Source organism: Lolium perenne, chromosome 7 (genome assembly GCF_019359855.2).
Source record: "Lolium perenne isolate Kyuss_39 chromosome 7, Kyuss_2.0, whole genome shotgun sequence".
NCBI classification, from domain to species: domain Eukaryota; kingdom Viridiplantae; phylum Streptophyta; class Magnoliopsida; order Poales; family Poaceae; genus Lolium; species Lolium perenne.
This window is the reverse complement of record NC_067250.2, coordinates 204,937,420-204,964,868: the sequence shown is the minus strand read 5'-3', so window position 1 is coordinate 204,964,868 and position 27,449 is coordinate 204,937,420. Positions and strand designations below refer to the sequence as shown.

The following is a 27,449-nucleotide window of genomic DNA, read 5'->3' as shown; positions in this document are numbered from 1 at the left end:
CAGATCCACTATTGTTGGAGAGGTCTTCACCAATCTATATAATGGTGTCACCAATCCCGACAAAGTTCAAAATTCAAAATACCATCAAATCTATGCAATTGGAGAGACAAGTCGTCCACAGGAGGAGACATCAGAGAACTTCGACGACGCGGGAAATCCGTACGTCGATCCCGCAGATCTCACGCGAGGTTTGGGGACCAAATATATCGGGCCTGGAACACGAGAGATGGTGCAATTTCCGCAGGCAGTATGAGACAGAGTTGCAACAGCCATGGATGGCACAGAGCCAATGACCATAGCGGCGACACCTGAAGAGTCACAAGCTTACCAACATAGACTTTCTCGTACTAGATGAGAACTCGAAAAACAGAGAATTGAGCTAGACAGGAGGCAAGCCGCGGCTTCCGCGTCAAGCAGGCGAAGGGCGGACTTGAGTCGACAATCAGGTACTTCGGGAGAAAGTTACAGAGCAGCTCGAAACAGAGCAAGATCTTGACTGCAGAACATACCTGAGGCTGAAAGGGAGAATCTAGTTCAAAACCTCGACATGTCCTTCATGTCCATAGACAAAAGGGGGAACATTATTCCCAAAACGCCGGAAGCTGGGTACATGGCAACGCAAGCTTTTATACTCGCGTCCAGGCCACCTCCTGGAGACCCAAGGGAACCATTGTATAACATGGCCATGGCAGGAGTTGGAGTGATGGGCACAGCATTTGCAGGTACGCCTCCCGAAGGATCAACAAAGCAAAATAGTCCACGACCTACGGCAGCAGTGCAAGATCCTGCAAAAACGAGTGGCGCAAGAGATGCAGCTACTCAGGCAAGGGTCGACGGAGCGCGACAAGAGAGAAGGGAACGCAGGCACTCACTAGAGGTCAATGAAGAAGATATGTGTGGGCTCCCGTGTTTCACAAGACGAGTCCGTAAAACTCGAGTTCCATCAGGATTTAAACTACCCGATAACTACAAAAAATTCGATGGCTTGCAAGATCCTGAGGATTGGTTAGTTGATTATCTCGAGACGGTGAAGTTGATGGGCGGAACTAGAACAACAGCCATGCAGAGCATTCAAGTACATCTGAGTGGTGCCGCACGATCATGGATAAAGAAGCTGCCTCCAGGTTCCATCGACAGCTGGGACATTTTTGAGGATGTATTCGTCAAGAATTTCCGATCCACCTGCAAAAAACCCGCATCACTAGAGGATTTGAGGTCGTGTAGAAAAAAACACGATGAATCAATGAGAAAGTACATCCAGAGGTGGAACATCATTAAAAACTCGGTAGGGAACATATCTAACGAGAGAGCAATAAATGCGTTTGTGGCTGGAATTCGACGAGGAGATTTTGTCGAAGACTTGGGGAGAACCAACCCAAAGACAGTATCAACATTAATTGAGATAGCAAATAGGTGGGCATATGGGGAAGATGTTGTTCACAACAAATGGCATAGGTCGCCTGAAGAGGACCGCAGTCGAAATTTTCAAAATAGGCGACGGTTTCCTCGGCAGTTCTCAAATTACGATGCCCCTAGCCAGATATCGGCTGGTTTTCGAGGAAACAATGGAGGAAACAATCGAGATAACCACCAGAGGAGCGGTGAGCAGCGCAACGATTACAAAGATGATTCCCGACAAAATAGTGGACGAAGGTTTCAGAGACCATACGTCTCACCCGAGGACCTCCTAAACGGACCATGCCAAATGCACTATTATCTCGACGTCAATGGAAGAAGGCAGTCTGGACATTTGCAGAAGGACTGTCGAAATTTTCAAGCAATGCTGAAGTTTGCAGGGCAGGCAAACACGCAGGCAATGAATAGAAACCCCCAAGGGCCAAGGAGTGAGATCCACCTTCTGCCTCCTTCCGCAATTACAGATGCAAATCGACATCAGTTACAAATAGCGGCAGCTCCAAACCCACCTCCGTATGTCGACACCAGTGGCGCGGTTTCAATGATTAAAAAAGCCAGGCCATCCAACAGAGCTCAGAAAGTAATTTCGCGACAAGTGTTCATGGCAGAAAAGATGCCCCCACCAACAGTCGAGTACTTAGATTGGTCGGGCAGGACATTGGCTTCACCACAGCAGACCACCCGTAGCAAGTTCCTCGACCAGGGCAATCAGCATTGATTTTGCCAGCAGTGATCGCAGGATTCGACGTTTCACGAGTATTTCCGTAGGAACTCAGCATTTCCACATCTTTGCCGATAGCCGCGCCACAAAATCTGATGGTCTTGTCCTGCAAGAAATCCTTGAGAACTTGTGGCACTTCATCAACCCAACAAATCTGGAAGACCAAATTATGGGTCGCCACCGAGAGTTGAAGGACGGCGGCGCACTGATTACCCTCATGAGCGTTGGTGAACTCGCAGTCCAAGCCGACGCAATTGATTGGTGCGGCGTCGAGAAAGTCCCTCTTGACGGCGTGGATCCACTTCTCCACCCTTGATGCACAAAGAGTGACCGTGATCTTGAAGTACGTCCATTCGGCCATGAGGTAGTACATCCGAGATCGAGAAACCGGGGCGCGCACGAGGTGCTCCATTGGGGCCGGAACGTCGGCAGGGAGAGAGCTTTTTAGGAGAGATGATGGAGATGTGAAGAGATGTGACAATGTTGGAGGAGATGTGAAGAAAAGCGAGGAAGGTGAAGATGAACAAGCCAGCCACCGGATGATCAATTCCCATGGCCGGCCGCCGGTGCCGGCGATCCAAATTCCCGTGGCCGGTCGGCGCGTGATGATCGATTTCCAGGCCAGTAATGACGATGATGATCAGCTTTCGCGCGGGAACGAACCGTTTGACTTCATGTCCCGGGTCGTGTCACTAGCCGGGGCTAAAGGGGTTCCAGCATGCGCAGCGGGCCGCATAACCCTTTAGTCCCGGTTTGGGTTACAAACTGGGACAAATGATTCCTAACGAACCGGGACCAATAGGTATCGTAAGCTTGGGCGAATTCGGGACGACGTGGCCAGGTCTTTAGTCCCAGCCCAGGATACGGCCGGGACTAAAGGGGCCTGACGAAAGGCATGTTTTCTACTAGTGGTCTTGCCATGACTAAGTCGGTTACTGTCAACACCCGGATTTTTAAGTCCGAATGCCTATTATGTCATACATCGCAATCCCAGGAATATTGTTGTTGCGAGGCATAATAGTTAAGTATCACAGTCATCATTCATTACAAACCATAAGTCTTACAAATTTGGAATCACATGATCCATATTACACGAATAGTTGATCTATCGATCAACGAACAAACACAAGTTCATAGTTCAACATAGCGGAAGCGTAAGATACAAGGACTCTCGAGTCCACAGGCCAACGCTTGACGTCGGAAGGCGCTTAGTTGTCGTAGGCGTCCTGCTGGTCATCTCCTTGGTCCTCTTCATACTCTGGCCATTTGAATAGCCAGGGACAAAGCCGTGAGTACGTTGAGTACTCGCAAACTAATACTAATGTAAGTGCTAGACATTCTAGTATGGTTTGCTAAGCTCTAGTTTATTTGCATAAAGCTAGTTTTAGTTCACAAAGTTTTGAGAAAAGCTTACTCAAGTGCTAACTAACTCAAGTGGGAACATTAGTGTCATTCCCACCATTCAAGTGGTGAATTTAATTCAATCCACCACAAGTCATTTCACCATCACCTTTCAACATCATTTTCAAAGATATGACATCGGAAACTGTATGGCCTTTCCAACCGTCCGTAACCGTGGACGCGGCTATTCGAATAGGTTTACACTCTGCAGAGGTTGCACACTTGTGCCACAACATTTGATTTCATCCGTCGGGATTTCCCCGAATAATCGTAACACAGTACGCGGATCATCAACCATAACCTTTCACTTACGAACCCTAGTATGAGCACCTCTCCCCATGAGCTTGGCCTCCCAGTGAAGACCAACTGTCAACCTGGGAACTGCACAGGGCTTGGGCCGGACATTCACCTCATTTCGCATCATATCGTATCGTTTCTTTTGTGGTAGAGGCAGCTTTCGGCATAACCCCGATGACGCTTGTTTAGAGGGAACCCATACTAAGACGCATAAACTTCCAGTTAAGCCCTACCCATAATCAGGTATTGTGGGGGTACTTGATAATTGGAAAGGTATCGCATTCAAACCAACATCATGTTTTATCAAAAATCACCATCTTCTCTTGGTCATATTCACCTTCAAAAAAATCATTCAATGGAATGCATCTTCATTCCAAGGTTTCAAACTCCTTTCAAAATCACAAGGTTCCCATCTAGAGTAGTCAAGTTTAGTTTATTAGCACTAGCTCTAATTCATGAGGGGTGCTATCTTGCTTGGCTTGGAAGAGACTAACTCACTACTCTAGTATCCAACTTGTACTTTGACCAAAGTTAACTATAAAAGTAAATCATTTAGAAAACAAGTAAAAACTTGGGATGGGTTCACACAAGAAAAGGATCAGAAACATGGTGCCATGCCCCAAGGGGCTTTGCACCTAGCAAGAATATTAGCTTGCATAGTAATTTAGCTTGCCTTGGTAGTTCTCAAACTGTTCCTCCTCCTCCTCCTGGTAGCAACCTTCTTCTTCGGCGTACTCTCCGGTGCTACCGTCTAAATTTGAATACGAGTATAATTACTCACTAATTCAATGGCTATTCCATACATCACAAATAAACACACCAACTACTCTATGCACACACATAAATAAACTAGAGTGCATGGGTTGTGGGATTTAAATAGAATTTGTATTCCATAGGGTTCTTTGAGAAATAATTTCCTCTCATTGAACTCTTCTTAAGATTTAATCTCTTCAACAATCATGGATGAACTCATCTTGACCTAAGTCAAATGTTCATCATCATCATCATTTGGGAGAATGATTTAAATGAGGTGGAACACCTCATACCATTTAAATAACACTACATTTGATTTAAATCTCAAGAAGTTCATATAAGAGAGTTTGGAACCAGGGGTCCAAACATCCCATGAATTCATGTGAGACAAGTTTAAATGAAGTATAGGACTTCACACAATTTAACTTTAATAGTTTTGGACAATATCAACTAGTTAAACTAGTCAAAATATCCATTCACAAAACCATGGCATGATCATGCAAAGTGACCACACCATTTTATTGCATAAACAATTAGTGTAAGTCAAATGTGAGCTATTAGAGTTGGAATTAACTTAATATATATTTTGGTTGATTTTTAAGAATTATTTGAATAGGGAAAAGTCCCTGGCTTGTTATTTTTGTCACATTAATTCTACAAAGAAATTGACCAAGAGACCAGTGGCATTTTGTAGAGAATTTCAGTGGCTTTCCAACAATATCAAATTCACTAAATTTGGTTTAGCCAATTTGAAACTATTTAATTTCAAAGTTTGTGCAGTATTGGATTGTTTGGAAAATGTTTAAAACGAATTTGAATTAAACAGGCCGGCGGGAAACCAACGTGGGCCGAAACGGTTTAAACAGAGAAAAACGGCCCAGCAGCGCATCCAGTGCGTGCGGGCCTGCTGACAGGGTGGGGGCCACCCGTCAGTGGGCGTTTAAACCCGAAACGGTACGGGGTGACGTGGAGCGTAGGATTAGAAGGAGATCCAACGGCGCACGGTCGTCGTCTTCTCCGGCGAGATGCCGAGGTTCTGGCGGCGAGCCTAGGGGGTGGGAGAGCTAACCAGGGCTCCCGCGGTGGCTGGCAGTGTGCGTGATGTAGATGTGGACGACGGCGAAGCTCCTGGCACCGGCGGCGTCTCCTGGATCGGCTTCAATCGACGGCGATCTTCCGCGGCGTCCGGCGGCAGTGCGGTGGCGATTGGGTGGCTGCGGTGGGAAATGTCGACGGTGGAGTGGCTCAGGCGGTCAAGTGAGAAGAGGGGAAGGCGATGGTGTGCTCAGATCGACGAGCGGAGCTCTCCTTTTATAGGCGAGCGAGCGACCGTGGGGGCTGCGGCGAAGTCGACATGCTCGCGGCGATTCCGGCGAGCGGTTGGGCTCGGCGAGGGTGCTGTCGGGTTCTCCTCTGCCAGGCGATGCGTTTGGCGGCGACAGCGCGGTCGGGGGAGGCTGGGTTAGGTCGCATTGCTTCCGTGTCCGTCGCGTCCGCGGCGGACCAGGGTTCTCTTCTCCGGCGACGGCGGTTGCGGGTCTTGGTCGAGGGCGTGTCTGGGAGCGTTGCGGTGTCACGGTGATGCTCAACGTGCTCGCAGGGGGTCCAGGGGGTGCTCGAGGTCGTGGCGCGGCGCGTGGCCAGTGTGTGTCCGCGTCGGGCACACGCGCGACGTGAGCGGCGTCCAGGGCGTCGTGGACGCGTGCTGGTCTGGGCGTTGTCGAGCTCCTCCTCGACCAGGGCTGGGCTAGGGTGGCGTAGGAGAGGCGGTGGCATGCTGTGGCGCAGGGGCCAGGGTTGGGGAAGCAAGGGGAGAGGGGGTGGTGTGGCATGGTGATGCCATGGCCGGCATGGCCATGCCATGCTTGCTCTCTCTCCCTCCTTAGCTCCACTATGTTTCATTTAGGGTTTAAGGGGACCAGGGAACAATGTAGTATAGCTTTGGTTTCAATTAGGTGAGGTAGATCACTATTTGCAATAGTTGCAAATAGTGCCCAATTTTGGAATTCACAAAAATGTCCAAATTTGAAATAATTCAAATGGTGAACCTTTTTGAAAAGTGAGTGTTGGGATAAGTTGTAATTGACCAGAGATGAATGGAGGTGGTGGTGGAAAAGTTAGATTTCAAATTTTGGCCAAAATGGCTAAGGGGAGATTGTTGAACTTATTATAAAGTTGCAACTTTGGACGAGCATAGCTAGTGATCAAAGATGAATTTGGCAGGGTGGTCTTCATCAAAGTTGTTCACCTTGATGTTGACTTTGAAATGGTGCAAAGAGTTAGCAAAGATTGGTTTGGGAAAATTGAATTGCAGGGGCTCAAAGTGGTGATCAGACTAAAATTGGCAGATTTGGTCATCATCACATGTGAGTGGGAAAAGTGTTTGAAATTCATTTGAATTGTGCAACCCTGGTTCCAAAAGTTGTAATAAGTGTTTAACCACATTATTCAACTAATGGTGAAGACCAAATAGGTCTAGGGTCAAAATTTATAAAAATGCCATAGGGCATATGTGAGGGTTTTTAGGGTTTTGCCTTTTATTTGATTTTCTTCCTCTTTGATTTATTTGGTTGGTGATCTTCATATGATCACTCTAGGGTTTTAGAGCACATCAAAATACAAGTAATAACAATCATCATGGCATATCACTCAAATGCACAAGTCCTATGCATGGTACTATATGCAAAAGAAAAGTTTTTGTTGGTTTTGAAATTTTGCTTTCTGGGATTCTCTAACTTTCTTTTTATTGAAATTTGGGGTGTTACAAACCCTTCCCCCTTACAAAAGATCTCGTCCCGAGATCAGAAAGAAAGTTAGGTACTAAAGAGATCTGGGTACTCCTTCTTCATGAAGTCTTCGCGTTCCCATGTGGCTTCATCCTCGGTATGATTGCTCCATTGGATCTTTAGAAACTTGATGCTTCGGGTGCGGGTGGTTCTGTACGCTTCTTCTAGGATGCGAATCGGCACTTCGCGGTAAGTCAGATCCTGGTTGATATCCACCGATCGGTGATCGATGTTCTTGAACACTTCGGTCTTCTCAGGGACTTCAAGACATTTCCGGAGAAGTGAGATGTGAAAAACGTCGTGCACAGCCGACATTTCTTCAGGCAACTCCAGTTGATAAGATACTTCACCTCGGCGGCTAAGGACTTGAAAAGGTCCCACATAGCGAGGTGCAAGCTTTCCTTTCAGCTGAAACCTTTGCATCCCTTTCAAGGGGGATACTTTGAGATAGACGAAATCTCCGATCTCAGAGGTCATCTCCCGACGTCTCTTGTCGGCGTAGCTCTTCTGTCTGGATTGAGCAGTCTTGAGGTACTCTCGGATCTTGTGAACCTTCTCTTCGGCTTCACGAAGAACGTCTGGGCCGAAAACTTGACTCTCTCCGACTTCTGACCAGTTCAGGGGGGTACGGCACTTCCTTCCGTACAAGGCTTCAAAGGGGGCCATCTGTAGGCTGGCTTGGTAACTATTGTTGTAGGAGAATTCTGCGTAAGGCAGGCAGTCTTCCCACTTGGATCCGTATTCCAGTACGCAGGCTCTAAGCATGTCTTCCAGGATCTGGTTTACTCTCTCTCGATCCGTCGGTCTGAGGGTGATAGGCGGTGCTGAAATTTAGGCGAGTGCCTAGTCCTTCATGCACCTTCTGCCAGAACCTTGAGGTGAACTGTGATCCTCTATCTGACACTATCGATTTGGGGGTTCCGTGCAAAGCAACTATTCTGGAGATGTAAAGTTCAGCTAACTTGGGGCCTTGATAGGTGGTTTTGACGGCGATGAAATGGGCGACTTTGGTCAATCTATCGACCACTACCCATATGGAATCATTGCCTTTGCTGGATTTGGGCAGTCCGGTGATAAAGTCCATCCCTACGGAGTCCCATTTCCATTCCGGAATCTGAAGGGGTTGCAACAGTCCGGCGGGTCTTTGGTGTTCTGCCTTGACTCTCTGACAGATGTCACACTTAGCGATATAGCTACCGATCTCTCTCTTCATTCCGTGCCACCAAAATTGTTCCTTTAGGTCCTGGTACATCTTGGTACCTCCGGGGTGGATGGAGTAAAGGGTGTCATGGGCTTCTTGCAGGATGACTTGTTTCAAGTCAGAGTCCGATGGTACGCAGAGACGTTCTTTGTACCAAAGCACTCCGGCTTCGTCTACGGTGAATCCGGGGGCTTTTCCTGCGGCTATCTGTTTCTTGATTCCGTCAATGCTAGCGTTGTCCTTCTGGGCTTCCTTGATCTGACCAATCAAGGTGGGTTGCAGTTCTATGCTGGCTAGGAATCCTTCACTTACAAGTTCAAGTCTGAACTGTTCAAACTCTTGGTGCAAACTGGGCTGTTCGGTGGCGAGCATGGAGTTCAACTGGCACGGCAGTCGACTCAAAGCATCCGCTACCACATTGGCCTTGCCGGGGTGGTAGTGAATCTCCATGTCGTAATCCTTGATCAATTCGATCCATCGGCGTTGCCTCATGTTCAACTCCTTCTGGGTGAATATATATTTGAGGCTTTTGTGGTCGGAGTAGATCTCGCATCGATTACCCATGAGGTAATGACGCCAAACTTTCAAGGCTAAGACCACGGCTGCAAGCTCGAGGTCATGGGTTGGGTAGTTCTGCTCATGTTGCTTGAGTTGCCTAGAAAGGTAGGATACAACCTTTCCTTCTTGCATAAGCACGCATCCAAGTCCAGTCTTGGAGGCGTCGCAATATACGTCAAAGGGCTTTGCGATATCGGGCATGATCAGGATTGGGGCGGTTGTCAGTCTACTCTTGAGCTGTTGAAAGCTCTCTTCACACTTGTCGGTCCACTCAAACTTTCTGTCCTTTTTCAGCAGTTGGGTCATTGGTCGAGCGATGCTCGAGAAACCTTCTACAAATCTGCGATAATATCCGGCTAATCCAAGAAAAGCACGGACCTCAGTTTGTGTGGTTGGGGCTTTCCATTCCATAACAGTTTTGATCTTGGCGGGATCTACGGCAATTCCTCCTGCAGACAAGATGTGTCCGAGGAATCCAACTTCTTCCAGCCAAAACTCACACTTGCTAAACTTGGCGTACAACTGGTGCTGTCTAAGGGTTTCTAGAACAATCTCCAAATGCTGTTCATGTTCTTCTTCGGACTTGGAGTAGACCAGAATGTCATCGATGAAAACAACGACAAACTTGTCCAAAAAGTTCATGAAGATCTTATTCATGAGATTCATGAAATAAGCGGGGGCATTGGTCAATCCAAACGACATGACATTGTACTCATACAACCCATATCTGGTGGTAAAGGCAGTTTTTGGAATGTCGGTGGCTCGGATCTTCAGTTGGTGGTATCCAGTTCTAAGATCAATCTTCGAGAAAACTCGGGATCCGGTGAGTTGGTCAAACAAGTCTTCGATCTTGGGTAAGGGGTATTTGTTTTTGATGGTGACATCGTTAAGCTTACGATAGTCTGTGCATAAACGATTTGCACCATCCTTCTTGTCGACAAACAAGACGGGGGATCTCCAGGGGGATGCACTTGGTCTAATCAAACCTTTGGCTAACATGTCATCTATTTGCTTCTTCAGCTCCACAAGCTCGGCTGCGTTCATGCTGTAGGCTCTCTGGGCGATGGGTCCAGTTCCGGGTATTAACTCGATGATAAACTCGATATCCCGGTCCGGGGGCATACCGGGTAGATCATCTGGAAACACATCAGGGTAGCGACAAACGACCCTGATTTGATCCAGAGTTGGCTTGGATACACTTTGGTTGCAGGTAAATTTTCTGGGTAGTTTTTCAGAGACGTGCTCAACTACGATACCGGTGCTGCTAGTCATGGTTATGGCTTTCTTGGCGCAGTCTATCAACCCATTGTGCTTGGACATCCAGTCCATTCCTAGGACAACTTCCAAACCTTTGGTTCCCAGTATGATTAGATTTGCAAAGAAATCTACATCATGGATTCTGATTGGCACATTTTTGCAAAATTTTCTGGCTTTGGTGGTTGACCCGGGGATTTGAACTATCATAACGTGCTTCAAACTGAGGGGTTGAATTTTACTTGTTGATGCAAAATCTTCGGTGACAAAGGAATGCGATGCTCCGGAATCAAACAATACTCTAGCAGGGGTGTGGTTGACAGAAAACATACCCAGCACAACATCTGGTGCTTCCTGGGCTTCTTCGGCGTTCATGTGGTAGAGGCGGCCGTTGCGGTTGTTGGGGTTGTTGGGGACGAACTTCTTGCCGGTGGAGACACGGCGTTGCTGCTGAGCAGGGGCAGCGGTGTTGCCGGCGAGCTTGGCAAGACGCTTAGGACACTCGTTGGAGTAGTGCCCCACTACACCACACTCATAACAAGTGATAGTGCTCTTGTCCTGCTTGTTCGCAACGGGAATGGCATTGCTCCCGGTTCTGGGGTTGGCGTTGGTGTTGGTGTTGGTGTTGTTGGTGTTCGGGGCTCGGGGTGGAGCGCGGTTGTAGTTGTGGTTGTAGTTGTTGTTGTAGCCTCCTGGCTTGGAGTTTCCTCCACTCCGGTTCTGGTAACCGGGGCGAGAGTTCTGCATCGGGGGTTTGTTGTGTCTCGGAGTGAAACCTCCGCTTGAGCTAGGGCGAAACTTTTGGGGGTGGCTTGATCCACTCTGATTTGCCATGCGGCGCTTGCGGTTCTCATTGGCTTGGTTTAACTTGCCCTCCATCTGGATGGCGGAGTCAACAAGGGCTTCGAGGTCGGCGAAGGGGATGTTGACGAGGACAGTCTGCATCTCATCGTGCAGCCCGTTCAGGAATCTCTCCTTCCTCTTCTCAACGGTGTCAGTCTCATCAGGGGCATACCTTGACAAAGTGAGAAACTTGTCGCGGTACTCAACCACCGTCATGCGACCTTGTTTCAGCTCACGGAATTCATCCCTCATCTTTTTGATAAGACCCGGGGGTACATGGTACTTGCTGAACTTGAGTTTGAAATCCTCCCAAGTCATGAATTGACCTCCGTTCATGGCACGGGTACTTGTCCACCAAGCGCGAGCTGGTCCAGCGAGATAGTGAGTGGCGAACAACACCTTCTCGTTGGCTTCCACTCCAGCTACTTCCAGATTGTTCTCCATAGTCTGGAGCCAATCGTCGGCGTCGAGGGGCTCCTCGGTCTTGCTAAACACCGGAGGGTTGGTGTTCTGGAAGTTCTTGAGCTTGGATCCGGGGTGGTCATGATTTCCATGGCCTTGGTTGGCGATGTTCTGCAAGGCGATGATGTTGGCTTGGCGCTCGGCTCTCTCGGTTTCCCGGTCTGCAAGCAAGGTTTGCAGAAGTTGCATCATCGCGTCGTTGGTGCGATTCGGAGGGGCCATCTGAAGATATAGAAGATCATGAGATAAGAGGGAACATTCTATGGTTCATTTTGGGTTAAGTTTGAAAAACATTTGACAACTTGTAAACTTTTCATGACAAACATAACATTCATTCATTCATGCAACACATAGTACAAACTACACACATACTCCAATGGTTTTAAGAACCATTCTCATGCTACGATACAAAGGACGGGATACAACTCACACCTACTATAAGTGAAACTAGTGCAACTACTCCTCATCATCGATATCAATCGGGACGTAGTCATCCTGTCCGGCCTCCAGGAACTCGTAGTCCTCCTCCTCGGTGTTCTCGTCCTCCTCAAAGTCATCGTCATCGCTCAGAAAGGCGTCTCCTCCCTGAATGTCGATGCCTCCATCGTCATCCTCCATCTGAAGAATCTGATCCTCCTGGGCCTTGACAGTGGCCTCAAGTGACGCGATCCGGTCGCGAAGGCGACGAATCGTAGCGTCCTTCTTGGCACGCTGCTGGCGAAGGCTTCTACGGTCGTTGTTGAGTAGCTTGATCGCCTCACCCTGCTCGATGATGTGAGCATGGGTCTGGTTCGCGTAAGCGCGAGAGGCGTCGAGGTCCCTCTGAGTCTGGTAGAGCATGAAGTCCAAGTGATCCACATGGTGCCTCAACTGGGGGTGGAGTGGCACATCCATGGGTCTTCCGTCAGAGTTGCGCCTCGCGAGATGCGCAAAGCGTTCCTCACGAAGTGCTTCCGCATTCTGTCCGCACAGACGAGCAAGTGCTTCCTGAAGAGCACGTGCAAGTCCGTCGAGCCAGTTGCTTTCCCTGAAAGAGAAAAGGATCCTCTCCGAGGTGGGAGGCTCCAGCTTGCCCCTCAAGTCGGCAGTGATAATCCACTGCCGGTTCCCCTCCCGGCTGGTCGTCCACCTGAATCCCGTGAAACTCGGGGTGTGGGCGGCCAAGGTGATCCGACAGGGAGTCGAGGTCATGCTCGAAGATCAAGCTTCCTCCGTTCCCAAGCTGGTAAAACTTGGTGTTGAGGGGTTCATTCGGCTCCATCTGAAAGAGAATTGGATGAGTAAGTTAGAGAGTGCAAAGTGTGGCAAGTTTTAAGTTGATTCAAATAAGATAGAACATGATTCATCAAATTTTGGCAAAGTCTCAAAGACAAGAGTGTAGTAAATTTCCACAAATAATTTCTTTCATTTGATTTCAAAGTTAAATTTTTCAGAACGCCCATTCTAACTAAGGTCTTCTAAGGTCAAACAATGGCTCTGATACCAACTTGTCAACACCCGGATTTTTAAGTCCGAATGCCTATTATGTCATACATCGCAATCCCAGGAATATTGTTGTTGCGAGGCATAATAGTTAAGTATCACAGTCATCATTCATTACAAACCATAAGTCTTACAAATTTGGAATCACATGATCCATATTACACGAATAGTTGATCTATCGATCAACGAACAAACACAAGTTCATAGTTCAACATAGCGGAAGCGTAAGATACAAGGACTCTCGAGTCCACATGCCAACGCTTGACGTCGGAAGGCGCTTAGTTGTCGTAGGCGTCCTGCTGGTCATCTCCTTGGTCCTCTTCATACTCTGGCCATTTGAATAGCCAGGGACAAAGCCGTGAGTACGTTGAGTACTCGCAAACTAATACTAATGTAAGTGCTAGACATTCTAGTATGGTTTGCTAAGCTCTAGTTTATTTGCATAAAGCTAGTTTTAGTTCACAAAGTTTTGAGAAAAGCTTACTCAAGTGCTAACTAACTCAAGTGGGAACATTAGTGTCATTCCCACCATTCAAGTGGTGAATTTAATTCAATCCACCACAAGTCATTTCACCATCACCTTTCAACATCATTTTCAAAGATATGACATCGGAAACTGTATGGCCTTTCCAACCGTCCGTAACCGTGGACGCGGCTATTCGAATAGGTTTACACTCTGCAGAGGTTGCACATTTGTGCCACAACATTTGATTTCATCCGTCGGGATTTCCCCGAATAATCGTAACACAGTACGCGGATCATCAACCATAACCTTTCACTTACGAACCCTAGTATGAGCACCTCTCCCCATGAGCTTGGCCTCCCAGTGAAGACCAACTGTCAACCTGGGAACTGCACAGGGCTTGGGCCGGACATTCACCTCATTTCGCATCATATCGTATCGTTTCTTTTGTGGTAGAGGCAGCTTTCGGCATAACCCCGATGACGCTTGTTTAGAGGGAACCCATACTAAGACGCATAAACTTCCAGTTAAGCCCTACCCATAATCAGGTATTGTGGGGGTACTTGATAATTGGAAAGGTATCGCATTCAAACCAACATCATGTTTTATCAAAAATCACCATCTTCTCTTGGTCATATTCACCTTCAAAAAAAATCATTCAATGGAATGCATCTTCATTCCAAGGTTTCAAACTCCTTTCAAAATCACAAGGTTCCCATCTAGAGTAGTCAAGTTTAGTTTATTAGCACTAGCTCTAATTCATGAGGGGTGCTATCTTGCTTGGCTTGGAAGAGACTAACTCACTACTCTAGTATCCAACTTGTACTTTGACCAAAGTTAACTATAAAAGTAAATCATTTAGAAAACAAGTAAAAACTTGGGATGGGTTCACACAAGAAAAGGATCAGAAACATGGTGCCATGCCCCAAGGGGCTTTGCACCTAGCAAGAATATTAGCTTGCATAGTAATTTAGCTTGCCTTGGTAGTTCTCAAACTGTTCCTCCTCCTCCTCCTGGTAGCAACCTTCTTCTTCGGCGTACTCTCCGGTGCTACCGTCTAAATTTGAATACGAGTATAATTACTCACTAATTCAATGGCTATTCCATACATCACAAATAAACACACCAACTACTCTATGCACACACATAAATAAACTAGAGTGCATGGGTTGTGGGATTTAAATAGAATTTGTATTCCATAGGGTTCTTTGAGAAATAATTTCCTCTCATTGAACTCTTCTTAAGATTTAATCTCTTCAACAATCATGGATGAACTCATCTTGACCTAAGTCAAATGTTCATCATCATCATCATTTGGGAGAATGATTTAAATGAGGTGGAACACCTCATACCATTTAAATAACACTACATTTGATTTAAATCTCAAGAAGTTCATATAAGAGAGTTTGGAACCAGGGGTCCAAACATCCCATGAATTCATGTGAGACAAGTTTAAATGAAGTATAGGACTTCACACAATTTAACTTTAATAGTTTTGGACAATATCAACTAGTTAAACTAGTCAAAATATCCATTCACAAAACCATGGCATGATCATGCAAAGTGACCACACCATTTTATTGCATAAACAATTAGTGGAAGTAAAATGTGAGCTATTAGAGTTGGAATTAACTTAATATATATTTTGGTTGATTTTTAAGAATTATTTGAATAGGGAAAAGTCCCTGGCTTGTTATTTTTGTCACATTAATTCTACAAAGAAATTGACCAAGAGGCCAGTGGCATTTTGTAGAGAATTTCAGTGGCTTTCCAACAATATCAAATTCACTAAATTTGGTTTAGCCAATTTGAAACTATTTAATTTCAAAGTTTGTGCAGTATTGGATTGTTTGGAAAATGTTTAAAACGAATTTGAATTAAACAGGCCGGCGGGAAACCAACGTGGGCCGAAACGGTTTAAACAGAGAAAAACGGCCCAGCAGCGCATCCAGTGCGCGCGGGCCTGCTGACAGGGTGGGGGCCACCCGTCAGTGGGCGTTTAAACCCGAAACGGTACGGGGTGACGTGGAGCGTAGGATTAGAAGGAGATCCAACGGCGCACGGTCGTCGTCTTCTCCGGCGAGATGCCGAGGTTCTGGCGGCGAGCCTAGGGGGTGGGAGAGCTAACCAGGGCTCCCGCGGTGGCTGGCAGTGTGCGTGATGTAGATGTGGACGACGGCGAAGCTCCTGGCACCGGCGGCGTCTCCTGGATCGGCTTCAATCGACGGCGATCTTCCGCGGCGTCCGGCGGCAGTGAGGTGGCGATTGGGTGGCTGCGGTGGGAAATGTCGACGGTGGAGTGGCTCAGGCGGTCAAGTGAGAAGAGGGGAAGGCGATGGTGTGCTCAGATCGACGAGCGGAGCTCTCCTTTTATAGGCGAGCGAGCGACCGTGGGGGCTGCGGCGAAGTCGACATGCTCGCGGCGATTCCGGCGAGCGGTTGGGCTCGGCGAGGGTGCTGTCGGGTTCTCCGCCGGGCGATGCGTTTGGCGGCGACAGCGCGGTCGGGGGAGGCTGGGTTAGGTCGCATTGCTTCCGTGTCCGTCGCGTCCGCGGCGGACCAGGGTTCTCTTCTCCGGCGACGGCGGTTGCGGGTCTTGGTCGAGGGCGTGTCTGGGAGCGTTGCGGTGTCACGGTGATGCTCAACGTGCTCGCAGGGGGTCCAGGGGGTGCTCGAGGTCGTGGCGCGGCGCGTGGCCAGTGTGTGTCCGCGTCGGGCACACGCGCGACGTGAGCGGCGTCCGGGCGTCGTGGACGCGTGCTGGTGCAGGCGTTGTCGAGCTCCTCCTCGACCAGGGCTGGGCTAGGGTGGCGTAGGAGAGGCGGTGGCATGCTGTGGCGCAGGGGCCAGGGTTGGGGAAGCAAGGGGAGAGGGGGTGGTGCGGCATGGTGATGCCATGGCCGGCATGGCCATGCCATGCTTGCTCTCTCTCCCTCCTTAGCTCCACTATGTTTCATTTAGGGTTTAAGGGGACCAGGGAACAATGTAGTATAGCTTTGGTTTCAATTAGGTGAGGTAGATCACTATTTGCAATAGTTGCAAATAGTGCCCAATTTTGGAATTCACAAAAATGTCCAAATTTGAAATAATTCAAATGGTGAACCTTTTTGAAAAGTGAGTGTTGGGATAAGTTGTAATTGACCAGAGATGAATGGAGGTGGTGGTGGAAAAGTTAGATTTCAAATTTTGGCCAAAATGGCTAAGGGGAGATTGTTGAACTTATTATAAAGTTGCAACTTTGGACGAGCATAGCTAGTGATCAAAGATGAATTTGGCAGGGTGGTCTTCATCAAAGTTGTTCACCTTGATGTTGACTTTGAAATGGTGCAAAGAGTTAGCAAAGATTGGTTTGGGAAAATTGAATTGCAGGGGCTCAAAGTGGTGATCAGACTAAAATTGGCAGATTTGGTCATCATCACATGTGAGTGGGAAAAGTGTTTGAAATTCATTTGAATTGTGCAACCCTGGTTCCAAAAGTTGTAATAAGTGTTTAACCACATTATTCAACTAATGGTGAACACCAAATAGGTCTAGGGTCAAAATTTATAAAAATGCCATAGGGCATATGTGAGGGTTTTTAGGGTTTTGCCTTTTATTTGATTTTCTTCCTCTTTGATTTATTTGGTTGGTGATCTTCATATGATCACTCTAGGGTTTTAGAGCACATCAAAATACAAGTAATAACAATCATCATGGCATATCACTCAAATGCACAAGTCCTATGCATGGTACTATATGCAAAAGAAAAGTTTTTGTTGGTTTTGAAATTTTGCTTTCTGGGATTCTCTAACTTTCTTTTTATTGAAATTTGGGGTGTTACAGTTACATAGTAGGAAAAAACTCTATTGTTTCCTAATCTTGGACATGTCGTTGTTCCGCACTCTAGCAACATGGGCCTTAATGATTCATAGGTGCCAAATTATCTTTGGTTCGAGGCCTCAAGGGCTTCTCTTTCTTTGCACGCACACCTTAACATAAGCATACGGCAGCACTTGAGATAAACAGACAGAAGAACCAAACCCTCCATGAGATGCAAATGTCCGTTTAGTAGTGAGAGGTATTATAACTGCTCATAATTAGCCTTAGAGTCTCTAATGGAGGGAGTATTATTATTTTGTGTAGCCGAGAATTTAAAAGAAGGCAGCAATGTGAGTTTGCTTGCCAGGCCACATGAATTACTATATTTTTTATTTTTAAAACCTTTTAAAGTATTGTTCATATGATTTTCTCATTTTCAATATAAAGATACCACCCTCCTATATATATTTTTAAAGTCTTGAGACAGAGAATATCTCACTGGTAGAAAAATGGCCTTCCGTCCAGCCCCATTAGTCGCCAAAATATAGGAACCGCGACTAATGGGGTCTTTAGTCGCGGTTCGGGTGGCGAACCGCGACTAAAGAGCTGGGCCTAACGCGCTCGCTGGCCAGCTGGTGGACGGGAGGGGCTTTAGTCGCGGTTGGCCAGGCCAACCGCGACTAAAGGGCCGAACCGCTTGCCCGACGGCCTTTAGTAGCGGTTGGCCAGGCCAACCGGGACTAAAGGCCCATCCCTATAAAAGGGCCTCAGCTCACAGCACTTAGCCATTTGGTGCCACTTCTCTTCACAAGCTTCACAAGGGGGTGTAGGTTTGCTTTTGGTTCCTCTTATGCACACAAGGTGTTTGATAAAATGCCCAAGAGCATGAAACAAACATGATATGAAGTGTTGGAGCCACACTTGAGCTTCCTCATTTATTTTTTCCTCCTCGATCGCGGTTAGCAACTTGAACCTTTCATGCATGTGTGTCATTGATAAAATATGCATGTGTGTAGTTCATTGTTTAATTTCTATTGTTTGTAGCTAGTTAGTTTAACAAATGCATGATGGTTAATTATATATTTTATATTATAATAATGCAGATGAATCGGCAATGGATGTACGGTAACCGACTCTCCGGCGAGTTCACTACGGGTTTGAAAGATTTCCTCGTAGTGGCTAATGCGAACAAGCAGGGGGGTTTTGTTATCTGTCCATGTGTTAACTGTAAGAATCATAAGGGTTACTCTTCCTCAAGAGATGTTCACATGCACCTGCTTCGGCACGGTTTCATGCCAAGCTATAATTGTTGGACCAAGCATGGAGAAAGAGGGGTTATAATGGAAGAATATGAAGAAGGGGATGATTTCATCGATGAAAGCTATCTTGCTCATTTCGGTGATACTTTCATGGAGGATGCTGAAGGTGAATGGGAAGGTGAAGAAGAGGCACGTGATGAGCCCGTTGATGATCTTGGTCGGACCATTGCTGATGCACGGAGACGCTGCGAAACTGAAAAGGAGAGGGAGAATTTGGATCGCATGTTAGAGGATCACAGAAAGGCGCTGTACCTCGGATGCGATGATGGTCTGAAAAAGCTGGGCTGCACACTGGATTTGCTGAAATGGAAGGCACAGACAGGTGTAGCTGACTCGGCATTTGAAAACTTGCTGAAAATGTTGAAGAATATGTTTCCAAAGAATAACGAGTTACCCGCCAGTACGTACGAAGCAAAGAAGGTTGTCTGCCCTCTAGGTTTAGAGGTTCTGAAGATACATGCATGCATCAACGACTGCATCCTCTACCGCGGTGAATACGAGAATTTGAATGAATGCCCGGTATGCACTATATTGCGTTATAAGATCAGAGGCGATGACCCTGGTGACGATGTTGAGGGCGAGAAACCCAGGAAGAGGGTTCCCGCCAAGGTGATGTGGTATGCTCCTATAATACCACGGTTGAAACGTCTGTTCAGGAACAAAGAGCATGCCAAGTTGTTGCGATGGCACAAAGAGGACCGTAAGTCGGACGGGGAGTTGAGACACCCCGCAGATGGAACGCAATGGAGAAAGATCGACAGAGAGTTCAAAGATTTTGCAGCTGACGCAAGGAACATAAGATTTGGTCTAAGTACAGATGGCATGAATCCTTTTGGCGAGCAGAGCTCCAGCCATATCCCCTGGCCCGTGACTCTATGCATCTACAACCTTCCTCCTTGGTTGTGCATGAAGCGGAAGTTCATTATGATGCCAGTGCTCATCCAAGGTCCGAAGCAACCCGGCAACGACATCGATGTGTACCTAAGGCCATTAGTTGATGAACTTTTACAGCTGTGGGGCAGACCTGGTGTCCGTGTGTGGGATGAGCACAAAGAAGAGGAATTTGACCTACGAGCGTTGATTTTCGTAACCATCAACGATTGGCCTGCTCTTAGTAACCTTTCGGGACTGTCAAATAAGGGATACGACACAATCGTAAGCAAGCAGTGACACAAGGAAAGAAATGATGTGTAATAATTTATTGTACCAAACTTTGTTGAATGGATCATGTGAATTATATTACCCGTGATGTGTTTGGTGTCCATTTTCGAATGATTCGAGATACCACTGATGATACATGAATTTTGGAGTGATTTAGTCATACTCCTGCCTAGGCGTATAATATGCATACTCGTAGTCTTCATAGCCGCCGCCGTTGTACTGGTAGTCGTCGCCTTCTAAGTTGCCGCCGTCGTCGTCGCTGCTGTCGTCGCTGTCGTCGGGCGGCGCTCGTGGCTCGAACTGAGGGTAGCGTAGGCGGGGGATATCGCCGGCCGTGATGTAGTCCATGACGCTCTGCAGAGTCCGGCCGTACCACCATAGCCGACGGCCGGCCTCGTGGAAGTTCCCAGGAGGCAGACCGTCCTCCTCATACCTGGCGAGCGCCCTCTCACGCCGATTGATGAAGAAGGCGTCCCAAGTATGCTGTTTATCGGGATGCCAGCACGGATTCATCCGCTGCTCCGGCGTGAGGTCGAGGTAGTAGTGGTTCGTGATGGCCGCCTGGCGCGCGGTACCCTGAGGGACGGGAGGGACTGGCACGCCGCCGGCGCTTAGGCTCCAGCCGGCGGGGACGCGGTAGCCCGGTGGGCAAGGGTAGTTCGAGGCGCAAAGCTCCTCCACCTGCTGGTAGGTTAGAGTGGGTGCGGTGGAAGCCATTAGAGAGTGATGAGAGATTGTAGAGATGTGATAATGCTGGCCAAGCCGGGCTACATATATGTAGTGAGAAATGGCGGGAAAAATGGGAGCGGGAAGAAAGAGGCGGGAAGAAAGTGGCGGGAAGAAAGAGGCGGGAAGAAATTGGCGGGAAGAAAGAGGCGGGAAGAAAGAGGCGGGGGGCAGGAAGACAGATGAGGGAACGTTTTTCTGATTTTTTGATATATTATTTGTATTTTTAACATTTTGAATTGAATTAGTTTTACTTTTCTTAATTTTTTGATATACTATTTGTATTTTTAACATTTTGAATTGAATTAGTTTTATTTTTCTGATTTTTTTATATATTATTTGTATTTTTAACATTTTGAATTGAATTTGTTTTACTTTTCTTAATTTTTTGATATACTATTTGTATTTTTAACATTTTGAATTGAATTAGTTTTATTTTTCTGAATTTTTTCATATATTATTTGTATTTTTAACATTTTGAATTGAATTAGTTTTACTTTTCTTAATTTTGTGATATACTATTTGTATTTTTAACATTTTGAATTGAATTAGTTTTATTTTCTGATTTTTTTGATATATTATATGTATTTTTAGAATTTGAAATGAATTACTTTTATTTTTCTGTATTTATTGATATATTATATGTATTTTTAACATTTTAAAAAAGAAAAGTACTTTAAAAAACACCTTTAGTCGCGGTTGGCCTAGCCAACCGCGACTAGAGGTCCTTGCGCGCGGGAAAGAAAAAACCCGGCGAAAAACCCTTTAGTCGCGGTTGGGGTCGCCAACCGCGACTAGGTAGTCGCGGTTGGCGACCCCAACCGCGACTAAAGGGGGTCCTATATATCTTGGCGGGCGCGAACGGCCGCGCCGGTTCCTTCTTCTTCCTCGTCGCTGTCGCGCGCCCGTCGCTCCGTCGCCCTCGTCTCGCCCTCCGACGCCTCATCGACGCCCTCGTTGCGCCCAACGCCGCCGGAAGACGCCGCCGCGCCGCCTCTCGCCGTTTCTCGCCGCGCCACCTCGCTGTAGTACGTCGTCTCCCGCCTCCCGCCGCCTCCCGCGCCGCCGCCCGTATACCTCCCGGCCAACGACGACCGCGCGCGCCCGCCGCCGCCCTGCCAAACGCGCGCCGCCCGCACGCGCGCTTCGCGCCACGCGCCGCCAGAGACGCGCGCACAGAGAGAGGGAGAGGAAGAAGGGCCGGGCGAAAAAACTTTATTTTTTTTCCTTTTTTTATGTTTTGTTTGTTATTTTGAATTTTAACTATACTTAACAAAAAAACTTAAAACTTTGTAATTAACTTCACAAAAACTTTAATTAACTTAAGAAAAAAATTGTACTTCAAAAAACAGTAACTTATAACAAAATTGCCGATTTCACAAAAACTTTAACATATATAACAAAATTTTAAATTAACAAGAAATAACTTAACAAAATTTAACAAAAATAACTTAACAAAATAACTCAAAAATTTGTATTAACAAGAAATAACTTAACAAAATAACAAAATAACTTAACATATATAACAAAATTTTAACAAAAGTTTGTCAAAAAAAATGAACTAAATTTTCCCTTTTGTATTTTTTCAATTTTAAAAGAACTCAAAAAAATGAACTAAATTTTCACTTTTGTATTTTTTCACTTTTAAAAGAACTCAAAATAACTTAACATATTATTTGTATTTTTTCACTTTTAAAAGAACTCAAAATTTGGCGAGGGTTATGTGTCGTCGGCACCGCCACCGCCCTTTCGCCACCACTTCGCCACCGCCACCGGTCTCTCGGTCACGCGGTCACTGCGAGGTCGATCGTCCGCATATACACATCTAATACACGCGTCCCCCTCTCGCCTCCCTCGTCGCCCTCTCTCTTTATATGTAGAAGAGATGTGATAATGCATATACACAATTAATTTGTTTTGACTACATGTTTTCGGGGATCGACATATGGCGGACGATAGAGCTGACCCGATTATGGACAACTATGATCAGGACGCTGAAGACCATATGTTCGGCATCATAAACGGCGATATTCTATATGTGCCGACCGGACAAGAAGAAGATGATATATCTTCTTATCTGAACCTTGACGGTCAAGATGAAGGCCGTCAGCAAGATGATGCCGAAGAAACGTCGATAAACGACGATCTTCAATTGGAAGTAGCAACCACCTCCGGCGCTGAGGTATATATATACATTGAGCCTCTGGTGATACAAACTAACTGATTTGAATAAATATGTGTGTACTAACGCGCACGACTCTCTTTCTTATTTTAGCCCTCGGCCGGATCATCGAAACAATCGAGTACGTCGTCAAAGCGTGGCGCAAGCAAGACGATGAAACAAGGAGAAACATGTACCATCGAGGTTGTCGACAGTGCAACCGGCAGGCCGCTGGAGCCCCGCAAGAACGCCACCAAGTTTATCAGCCAATGCGGAGCCGTTGTTAGAGACAACGTCTCGATCACCGTTCAGGAGTGGAATGAGCCAAAGAAGGCACGTCTTGGTTTCACTTTTGTCGATAAGAGAACAAAAAAAGATTGCTTCAAGAAGCTTATGGAACATTTCATTCTACCTCCGGAATACAACAAATTCGATGAGGAGGGTAACAGGATTGAGGAAAACAAGGAGAGGAGGAGGCTAGTCAAACAGTTCTCTCTTCATAAGATGTCCGACGCATTCCGGAAATTCAAGCAAAATCTAGCCCATGACTTTGTCAAGCAGAATAAGACTCCGGATTTCAAAGGACAATATGAGAAACTGAAACATGATTGGCCAGAATTTGTGAAGCAAAAGAAATCGGAGCAGTTCATTCAAATATCGAAAAAATAAGGAAAATGCGGCTAAGAAGGAGTACAATCATATTATGGGGCCAGGAGGGTATCGCCTTTGGGAGCCTAGGTGGGAGAAGATGGAGAACGAGCTGAGGGCGCGAGGAATCCGTCCAGGTACGGAGGGATGGGACCCAAGGGCCAAAAGCTGGTGGTACGGGCATGGGGGATCGCTGAACCCAGAGACAGGGGAGTGTGTTTACCTGGGCAAAATAATTAAACCCACCCAAGCCCTTATTGAGGCAATGAGGGATGCTCAAGAGGGGAAGATCAAGTTCAACAGAGAGAACGACGCGCTGACAAAAGCCCTCGAGAATCCTGAACACGGAGGACGTGTACGAGGCATGGGGCACATTCCGTGGAAAATAGGGTTCCCCAGAACGATGACCGTACGGTTACAGAAGCCGTAAGAGAAAGATGGATCGGGAAGCAGATGTTGTGGCGCGGTTGGCATCAGAAATGGATGTGATGAAGAAAACCGTGAGTGTACTAGTAGCCAAAAGAGATGCAGCTCGGGCGCAGCATGAAGATCATCCATTGGATCTCGGAAGCCAGCAGCGGAGAAGCAGCGTGGCTTCCATGGAGGCCCCACCGGCTGGTGCACCGACGATCTAAATTACTGCACCGGAGCCTCTGGTGGTCGAAATTACTGCACCGGAGCCTCCTTGCTACCCCGTGGACGATATAAAGGAGATGAAAGAATGTCATTTGTATTATCCTATCGGGAACATGTCCATGAAGGTAGCCATCGGCAGTGCTTTACCATGTTTACCTGGAGCACTCCACCACAACAACCCCATTCAAGATGGCTATGCTCGTGTCACGGTGGAGGACATAGTCCAAGGGTTTGAGGACTTGGACATTGACATTGCTACACCTGAAGGGGCGAGAAGACTTGGAGATGTCAAGCGCCATTTCATTCTATGGCAAAAGAAGTTTATCAAGTTTCCAGGCGAGGCGCCAACAAGTCCACCCCCCTACGGTGGTGGTGGCGGTGGCGGTGGTGGTGGTGGTGGTGGTGGTGCTTCACCTACACCTCCTTCACGTCAGCCGACGCCGCCCCCCAATTCACCTCCGGCGGGTAAGCAGCCGCCGCCCCCTAGTCTGCCCCGGGCGGGTAAGCAGACGCCGCCCCCCAATCCACCTCCGGCGAAGAAGCAGAAGCAGTCCTGGATTATTAACCCGGACCCTTATGTACCTAAGATAAGAAAGGTACCGGAGCCATCACTGAAGCCTCTCCCCACGAGGCCTTGGGAACGTAGTGCCGAGGAAGTCGAGGCGGCCGCGACTGCTGATTATGAGAAATGGAAGGCAGACTGCAAGAAGAAAAGAGAGCCCGAGCCCAAGCCAGTATTTTCTGATGAGCAAAAGAAGTGGGCTAAGTCATTTTTGAATACACCGTCCCAAGCCGCGAAGAATCTGCCTGACGACTATGCATGTGAACTTCGTAAGCAGGCACGCATGTTCAAGTAGAAGAGAGAGCGGGAGGAGGCCGAGAAAGCGGAATTAGAAAGTAAAAAAAGCGGGAAACGAGTTGCCCAGCTCGGGGAACAAAGTAAACAATCGATTGCCCCGCTTATAGTGACAGCCGCCGGTCCGGATGCCCCCGATATCATAGAAGCTGCAGCAGCACAGGGATTGACTGTAATGAGTGCCAGAGAACAAGCGGCCAACTTAGGTATTACTCTTCGTGAACTGTTAGGCCTTGATGAGGCGCCAGTGAAGGAGGTAGTACTTACATATGTGAAGAATGGACCTCTCGTCGAGCGTGCGCAGGAAGAGGATCTACCTCCACAAATGAAAGGTCTGCTGAAATGGTACAAGGGTTACATAAAAAATAAAAACACCAAAGAATATATTTATGCGGAAGTTGGATATGAGCATCACTTCAAACATTACTCTGTACAAATTCATCTGAGTGAATTGTTCCAGCTTTTCAATCTGCGCGAGCTCGACAAATCTATCATCAGTTGCTACGTTCTGTAAGTGATTTATTTCTTCCCCATCTCGTTCATATTGCCTGCACTATATATATATATATATATATATATATATATATATATATATATATATATATATATATATATATATATATATGTGTGTGTGTGTGTGTGTGTGTGTGTGTGTGTGTCCTAACTATATTGTTGTGTCCGCTATTATACATGCAGAATGAAGATTAAGGAATGCAAAGTAAGGAACATCCATGATGTTGGGTTCATTGACCCACACATCGTTAATGGATATGTGTTACAGCATCACCCCGCCGACGTGGAGGCAGACACATGTGGCGATTTCTTACAAAGCAGGAACTCAAAAGTGATATTCTATTTCCTTACCATTTTGGGTGAGTGTTTATGTCTTGAGCACATTCTCTTTTGTTTACTCCATGCATGGTATGTGGCCGGCTAATCGATGAGTTATGCATGACGTACTGTGCATGTATCGTGTCCGCAGGTTCCACTGGATTCTGCTAGTAATTAAAGTTGACAAATCAGAATGTCTCGTCCACGACTCTCTGACTCTGGATACAAATCTTTGGGCCGACATGAGAAGAATGCTGCAGAAGTAATTATTTTCATTCATTTGCGCTCTATATCGATCGGCCTATTTCGTTTATTTCCTAATTAAGCTTCAAGTAATTAACTAATAACTCTCTTGTTCATTTAATTTTCTTTGCCTCGTAGGGTTTGGAGACGGTTCTCAGATCAAAAGGTCGGTGAATTCAAAAAAGAGCTACATTTCATGCGGTCAAAGGCTAAGAATGGTGGCGATATTCAGCCACCGGGGACCAATCTATGTGGATACTATGTCTGTGGGATGATCCGGAGATACACCTCTGAGCGCGTTCCGAGTGATACCAATGCTCAGAGGAATAACCTCCGGATGATGCTTAGTCCAGAAGCTCGCTTCCGACCACTTCAAGAGGAACTAGCTGGATGGTTCACGAGGGAAGTCCTCGATCCTAAAGGAGAACACCATTACGAGGACGTAGAACTATACATGCATTAAATTATGTCTGGAAACTTGTTCAAACTTGTATATGGTCATCCGATGATATTGAATATATATTGTATATTTCTCTTGAATTCTTTTTGGTTCTAATTTCAAATTTGTTTGAAATTGTACATTCATATGCATGTATGTAGTACCGTAGAATATGTGAAACTCCTTCAAAATTACAATAAAGCACAAAAGAAATAAAACAATACAAATTAAACAGAAAACAGGTTTAGGGGGGGGGCCTAAAACCATAAACCTGCGGCGGCCTTTAGTCGCGGTTGGCCAGAAGAACCGCGACTAAAGGTCCTCCGCCCCGACGGCCGCCTGGCGCCCACGTGGACGGGCCTCAACCGCGACTAAAGGGGGGGCTTTAGTCGCGCTCATTTGGTCGCGGTTGCGCAACCGCGACTAATGGCAGTTGCGAACCGCGACCAAAGACCCTTTTTCCACCAGTGTCTCCTAGCTAGTAGCTAGCTAGGTAGTCGGAAGTGCCGACGTAGCATGGAGAGCGTAGAAGCTACTAGAGAATCCAGGACGGCAGCATCCTCGCTTGCTGGACGGCCACTCAGCGTCCGCCCGTGTTGGGCCGGTAGCATCCTGCCGCTCAACCTTGTTTGGTTTCTAAGTGTAATTTGTTAAGCTAAAATTTAGCAGCTGTAGTTTATTTAGCATGCGTTTAATTTTTGCCACACTTTATGCGTGTATCGTCCATTTGTTATAGCTTCAACTTTTTTACCAAAATTTTCCAAAATTTAGCTTCAATATTTTAAGACATAGTTCTCTGGATAGCCACACTTTTATGGCTAACCACACTTCAACATAGCAAATTGTGGTTATAATTGAAACATGCCCTAAACAAACTAGCGGATACCGGACAAAGCAGACCGTTCGCCCAAGAGCCCCAGAGTTGACGAGGGGGCAAGCGGATAGCAACGCCGTCGCGGTAGCCGCCTTTGTCGATCGGGGCCGGCCTCATGCC

General features: G+C 46.8%; 1 protein-coding gene across 1 annotated transcript; it reads right to left on the bottom strand.

Moving 5' to 3' along the window:
* Positions 1-1,724: 1,724 nt before the first annotated feature.
* LOC139833821 (uncharacterized) lies at positions 1,725-2,549 on the bottom strand. Its single transcript, XM_071824172.1, has 2 exons — positions 2,171-2,549; positions 1,725-1,783 (listed from the first exon to the last, which is right to left on the bottom strand). Exons 1-2 carry the CDS (start codon positions 2,547-2,549, stop codon positions 1,725-1,727), a joined length of 438 nt encoding a protein of 145 aa, XP_071680273.1.
* Positions 2,550-27,449: the final 24,900 nt, after the last annotated feature.

Excerpts from the sequence above, each read along its gene's own strand:
- LOC139833821 (XM_071824172.1), bottom strand. The coding sequence starts at position 2,549 with ATGGAGCACCTCGTGCGCGCCCCGGTTTCTCGATCTCGGATGTACTAC. Across the intron at positions 1,784-2,170 it reads GAGTTCCTACGGAAATACTC|CATTGCTTGAAAATTTCGAC; the intron begins GTGAAACGTCGA and ends TGCAAACTTCAG.